Below are 6,703 nucleotides of genomic sequence, written 5' to 3' on the forward strand. Positions count from 1 at the left end.
TATATATTGAGTCTTTGAACACAAGTTGCACTCGAAACAATTAGGTTGAGAACACATTTGTCTAGATATCACGAATCGCATCAATTAAAAAAAAAAGTCTATTTCTGAGAACAATAATTTTGATAGAATTTTTTTCATTTTCAGATATAAAAGTCTATCTCTGAGAATAATAATTTTGATAGAATTTTTTTCATTTTCAGATATTTGAATCAGTAATTTCTGATTAAGACTAGAGAGATTGAAATCATCTCATCATACATATGCTTTGTTGATCATATACATAAAATATTTACTACTACTTAATGTGTGTGAAGAGTGCTAATCATGGTCAACCTAAGATAAGGGGGAGAGAGAGAAAGAGAAAGTGATTATAAAGAGACAACAGTTTTTATTAGCGTCCCTTGCTCAATCTAAATTGTGTCCCTTGCTTTAATTAAAAATTAATTAATTAATTAATCATCTTTTCCCCACACACCTTTTCAAAAAGAAATCTGATTCTTTTTTCTTTCTATAAACCTCTAAACCTTCCTTATATATTACTTTGTACATTCTCATTTCACTCTCAAAAATCCAAAAAACCACCCCCCCCCCCCCCCCCCTCCAAAAAAAAAAAAAAAAAAAGATGATATGCAACACAAGGCTAAGTTTAAGCTTAGGATCATCTACTATTCCTCCTCATCAAAATAACAAAAAGAGAAAAGCAACACAAGATGATAATAATCAAGAATTAGCACTTGGTTTATCAACTTCATCAGAGTTGATCACAAATAATAATTGTGATCATATGATTAACCCTCAATTATTAGGAGGAGTTAATTCATCGGTTTCTTCATTATCTAATACAAGTGTTAAAAGGGAAAGAGATGCTAGTAGTCTTGAAGAAGAAGTTGAAAATTTGGAGACAAAAAAAGTTGTATTAATTTCTCCAAAGGTATTAGTTCATAATGATGATGATGATGATGAAGATGTTCATGTGTATGGTACGAGGAAGAAATTAAGACTCACTAAGGAGCAATCTGATGTTTTAGAAGATAGCTTCAAAGAGCACACCACTCTTAATTCTGTACGTAAGGTGTCTCATATTTGTATTGAGTCGGATTATTTCTAAGTTCAACGTAATTTTTTTCATTGTTAAAAGTTAAAATTCGATACTTCTGATTAAGAATTAACGAATCTCAACTATTCCATCCTAATCACGTTGGTTTCATGAATTTTTCAAATATTCTAAAATTGACTTCTGTTTTTTTTTTTTCTTTTTAAATTGAATTTTTCAGAAGCAAAAGAGAGATTTAGCAAGACGATTAAGCTTACGTCCTCGACAAGTGGAAGTGTGGTTTCAGAATCGAAGAGCCAGGTACATACAATTTATACTATAGTATATATATTAATTAATCTCATCACCAGTAGTGTACATAGAATATTGAGCAAATAATATTATCTATCCTATTTTTCTTCTGCATAATCTTTCATAAATTAGTTTGAATTTACCCTCATTTATATAACTTTAGATATAATTTCTCTTTACTACTATATCAAATGTTTGTAATATTCAAGAATAATTATTACCAAAGATAAAATAGAAAAAAAATAATCAATGTTATTTAAAAAATAATAAATACTTTGAGATAATTATTTTTAGAAATTAGAATAAATAATTTGAAAAGGAGAGATTACTGGTTTGCTATGTCTGGCGGACTAGGAGTATATGAGTTTGGATCTGGAATTATAGAGGCTGATTTTATTTTTTTGTTCCTGTTCCAATTAAAATTTATTTTTCATTAGTATTACATACTATTATTTTCAAGTTGTAGTTTCTTTGTTGCATATAGTATATACACAATAATTTTTTCTAAAGAGGAAATATTCTCTTTGTTCCATAGCTAAACTGAAGATTAACTCAATATTCTAAAATTATATGAATAGTATAGTAAGATAAACTTAATTTTTTTCATATAAATATGATAAGAAATTATATTTTATAATTTTGATTGAAGTTTACATAATTTGAATTTAAAAAAATCAAATAAATTAAGACGGGTGAAGTATTATTATTATTATTATTTTGACGAAGTGGTATCGGATGACACTTAGATTTTGTACCCAACTTTTTCACCTTTTCTTGATATTCTTTTTTTTTTTTCCTCATATAAATTATTGAAATTTGTACTCATATATACTTCTCCACGTAAAACATTTTTACTTGCGCTTCTCAATATAAGAATCTTTTCAATCTCAATTATGATAAAACTTTATCTTAATCTATTTTTTTTTTTTGTTGGATTATAACAGGACCAAGCTGAAGCAAACAGAAGTAGATTGTGAAATACTTCGAAAATGTTACGAAGATTTAAAAGAAGAAAACAGAAGGCTAAATAAAGAAATACAAGAGCTAAAATCTCTCAAAATGTCAGCACCCTTTCGTTTACAATTATCAGCAGCAACACTTAGTATGTGTCCATCCTGCGAGAGATCAACGTACGGTGGCTCTACCAACAGGATTTTCATTACTAATTAACATGAAGATCAGTACGTAATTAGTGGATTAATTAATTAGTTAAGTTGTAATATTATTAAATCCAATATGTATAAAGTGGTCGAGGAATATATGTTTGTTTAATTATTATAATGTACGTTCTCTATTCAGTATTTTTGTAGATATGTATATTCTTTAAATGTAGTATATCTGGAAATAAAAGTTCCATTTCTATAATTTAGAGTTTATTTGATCTGCTATTGCCTTAATTTTGACCTTTTGTTATATAAATTTAGCAGCTAAACTAAGAAGTAATGATCAGTTTAGGTGGCTATTATCATATGTATAGGTATTGATAAAGTTTTGAATGGTACTTATTGGAATGGGGTTATTTTATTTTTTAATCCTATTATCAAACTTGATAGGATACAATTAGCATAAAGCAACAAAGTTTCTGGAATTCTATTCAAAGCTTATAAGATGTAATTGTACAAATAGTTAAAGCATAAATCTTATTTCTTTTTAATTTCTCACCCAATGTTTAACATCCGCGATAGCGCAGCACCAATAAAGGTTGTGGTAATATATACATGAACATCAAGTAACTCACTCACTCAGTGTACTCAAACACAACTTAATATATAAGGACTAAATTTAAATTCATATCGAAAATCGCGCATTGAATATATAACGAAAAGTGACTTCGTACCCAATATTTAAGCGTTAATCGACAAAATGAAAAAAGGAGTTCATATGGAATATCCATCATACATTTTTAGACCAACTTACGTAAGGAACTTTTTAATTTGTCTTAATTTAATGATATTAATACTGATCATCTTTTGCTCTTAGCTTTAATTTGTTTTAATTATTTTACCATAGAATTGACTTTTAATCGATCCAAGTTAATTATTTTTCTATATACTCCTGGAGATTTTTTTTTTTCCCTTCGATCAAGAATGCAGGAGCACTTTTAATGCCAATGATCCTTAGGCATATGGAGTGCAGAATTAATGTTATGCTCAAATTACCATCAGCCAAATCATGGGAATATATATGCTCTTATAAAGTTATATAATATACTTGCTTTCTATATGATTTATTTTTCGTATTGCCTCTTCTTATTAATTACTGTTCGTGATCATGAACCGGTCTTTATAATACTTAGTAATAAAATTCTTCCCTCTTACTTTGTTATTTCAATCTGTTGATTCGTTTTACTACTATCATTGAACTATTTTTGTTACCTAGATATTATCAAAGGGCTAATAAGGTTGAATTAAGTGATCAGTAGTTAAAAGAAACATCTAGGAGCTAAGAAAAGAAATATCTGATCGTATTAAACTTTTATGGTATTAACACATGAGGTGCCCATTAACTTGGCGTCAGCTTGCATCTGTGTCCTCCAATTTTTGGATGTGCACAAGTACTAGATACTTAAATTTGAATAAAGTTGAATAAGTAGATACAAAAGTTTTACATGACATAATACTTGTGGAACGCCACGTAAGGTATAATATTATCGTGAACATGAGTTCGTGTGCCTATTTGTTCAAATTATACAAATTTAATATGTTCGAATGTGAAAATGATGAAATATTGGTAAATACTCAAAAAACTACTTTTTAACGTACTCTAGTACCAGACTATAATACTAATAATTTGGTTGAAAACAATAGTGAACTACCAAGTAATTAGAATAGATATTATAGACTTCATATATTACGGCATTTTATTGACAAATGAATGTTTAAAACAGGTTAAATAAGCTATCTATTAACAATAAGTAGGATTGATCCACAAATGACAAAAGTTCTTAGGATGTCAAGCTCATTATTACTTGTGTTATCTTCTCAACACAAACTATATATTATGAAGATTTACAATTAACCTAAATCTTTAAGGAAGTTTAATGCTATTTGAGTTTTGCCTCTTTGTGATCCTGCTGAAAATGATTGTTATTTTTTAATATACTAGTGTAAACACTTGAGGAAAAATCAAATACCTGTGAAAGATTCTAATTCTATAGTAACTTGTTCTAGGGACATTCACGCATAGGCCATAGCTGGTCAACATCAAAACCAGGGCGGACTCACGTGGTTGTCAGGGGTTCACCCGAATCCCCTCAGCAAAAAAATATGTTGTATATATAAGGTTGTACATATATTAAGTTTGAACCACCTAAACCAAGGATGTTAGATAGCTTAGTGGCATTGGCTGCACTTCTTGGGCCTCGGTTTATGTCACGGGTTCAATCCTGCTTGGCCGTGCAGACTGCTACGTTTTTAATTAATTCACTGTTTTGCTTGCTACAATGGAGTTTCGAACCCCCTGAAAGAAAAATTCTAGATCCGCCACTGATCTAAACTTGTCACTAATTATTCATTAATCGCCATTAACATTGGTTATGGTGGGATGGTTTTACAATTATTTCTCCACCCTTCGTCAGAGGTCTTGTATTGAGCCCTTATGAATGAAACTTTTTGTTGGAACTGCTACTTCCAGAAATGGATCCTGCGATGTGTGAATCTGAATTTAATCTAGCTTCAATATAGGTACCAGACATCGAATGAAGATTGAAAAACAAAGGCAGTTAATCATCAACTTCTTGATTATAATCAACATCTTCTTATCGTCATCCTCCACGTCCATTAATTTGTTGTCCATTTACGTACGTCGATTTTGGCACGCTCTAAAAGCTTAACCTAATAAATACTTAATTAACATCTCCCGTACTAGTAATCAACCATTAATTTGCTTATTAGATTGGTTATACTTAGAATACAATTTGTTTTCTGGGTACACTTCATTTCTTATTTTGTGTATCTCAAGTTTGATTGGTTATTATTATGTCCCATGCCTTGATGTTTTTTTTTTTTTTTTTTTTTTATATTGTCCTTCTCCTGTGCCGGGGGTCTATCGAAAACAGTCTCTCTACTTCTTTGGAGATAGTGGTATGGACTGTGTACATTCTATCCTCCCCAAACCCCACGATGTGGAAATATACTGAGTTTTTTGTTGTTGTAAGTTAGATTGGTTATACTTAGAATACAATTTCTCTTAAAAATGTCATATATACGTGTCTTAGTTTTGGAGAAAACGCCATGGTTGCCTACTTTCTAACACTATTAATTAACTGGAGGACCAAACTTTTAATGTTAATTATATATTTGTCACAAAATTAGGTAACAGCGATTACTATATTCTTAGAACAATGGCCCATTGAGATAGCAATTTAATCATTAGCATATAATTTGAAATCTAGACGCAAATTTTTAAACGTGAATTTATATATATATAATTTTTGCGTTGAAAATTTTAAATTCAGATGAACTCGATGTCAATATTCTACATTTGTCTCTGAAACTCGTGGTATAACTCATTTTGTTCCACCCATTTTAAAGTAACCGTTATGCATGTTAACCACTCGCTCAAATTTAGTCCAACCCACGCTGCTAACCCGAAAATTAATAGTTTGAGAACTGGAGTGAATCAAATCAAAACCTAATGACCTATTGAGGCAAAAATTTTAAAAATCAACTATAATATATCGGTTCTATAGCTAATCTGCCTTTAATTTCCACAAGTTCCACTTGACAAATCTTTGAATACTATACAGGGGAGTAATTAAACAGCAGCTAGAGTATACTGTAGTAGTAAATATTGATTACAGAATATTAAATTAACTTATTTAACATAAAACGTCAAAAATCCCATGTCATATAAGATGACCCTTGATAATTATTGTCTATATGACTAATTAACAAAACGCAGATGGGCGGCTGTCTATCAAATACGAACACTCTCCCCTAATATTATATTCATAAATCATAAAATCTTTAGAGCAGATTTGAATATTTGTGCGAACGAAAAAAATTATCTTACTGATGATGATTAAACAAATGTTTAACATTTCTTACATTTATTCTCATTATTATTAATTAAAAATAATACTTGTCCAAATACAGCTACAAAAAGTCAATCAATTTGTCACTTTTTTTTATTCTTCTTTTGATCTACTGCACTGATATTTTGTTATATTTACTGACTTTTCAATATTTATTAGGAGCACGACATATACCTCAGATGAAATTTGTAGAGCCTATTGGGCCCCTAAAGATTGTAGTGGGCCGGGTCATTTACCCTATATATGGAAAAAGTCACTGGATCATACAAACCTAGAAAGGAAATGATTACCTTATAGAGTTGAATTTCTTGCAAATTGAAGTA

General features: G+C 29.8%; 1 protein-coding gene across 2 annotated transcripts; it reads left to right on the forward strand.

The window, feature by feature from the left end:
- The first annotated feature begins 548 nt into the window (after positions 1-548).
- On the forward strand, positions 549-2,721 carry LOC107868643 (homeobox-leucine zipper protein HAT22-like). Of its 2 annotated transcripts, none has more exons than XM_047411089.1 (3): positions 549-1,063; positions 1,275-1,354; positions 2,290-2,721. In XM_047411089.1, the coding sequence occupies exons 1-3, from the start codon at positions 623-625 to the stop codon at positions 2,513-2,515; spliced, it is 747 nt and encodes a 248-aa protein (XP_047267045.1). In that variant the 5' UTR covers positions 549-622; the 3' UTR covers positions 2,516-2,721. The 2 variants fall into 2 exon arrangements, with proteins under 2 accessions (XP_047267045.1, XP_047267044.1); XM_047411088.1 differs by having other exon boundaries at positions 597-1,072.
- Positions 2,722-6,703: the final 3,982 nt, after the last annotated feature.

This window comes from Capsicum annuum, chromosome 4 (genome assembly GCF_002878395.1).
Source record: "Capsicum annuum cultivar UCD-10X-F1 chromosome 4, UCD10Xv1.1, whole genome shotgun sequence".
NCBI lineage: Eukaryota > Viridiplantae > Streptophyta > Magnoliopsida > Solanales > Solanaceae > Capsicum > Capsicum annuum.

Bases quoted from the DNA above. Each gene is read 5' to 3' on its own strand.
- LOC107868643 (XM_047411088.1), top strand. From the start codon at position 623: ATGATATGCAACACAAGGCTAAGTTTAAGCTTAGGATCATCTACTATT. The intron at 1,073-1,274 runs GTGTCTCATATT...TGAATTTTTCAG, and splicing joins CTCTTAATTCTGTACGTAAG to AAGCAAAAGAGAGATTTAGC. The intron at 1,355-2,289 runs GTACATACAATT...GGATTATAACAG, and splicing joins TTTCAGAATCGAAGAGCCAG to GACCAAGCTGAAGCAAACAG.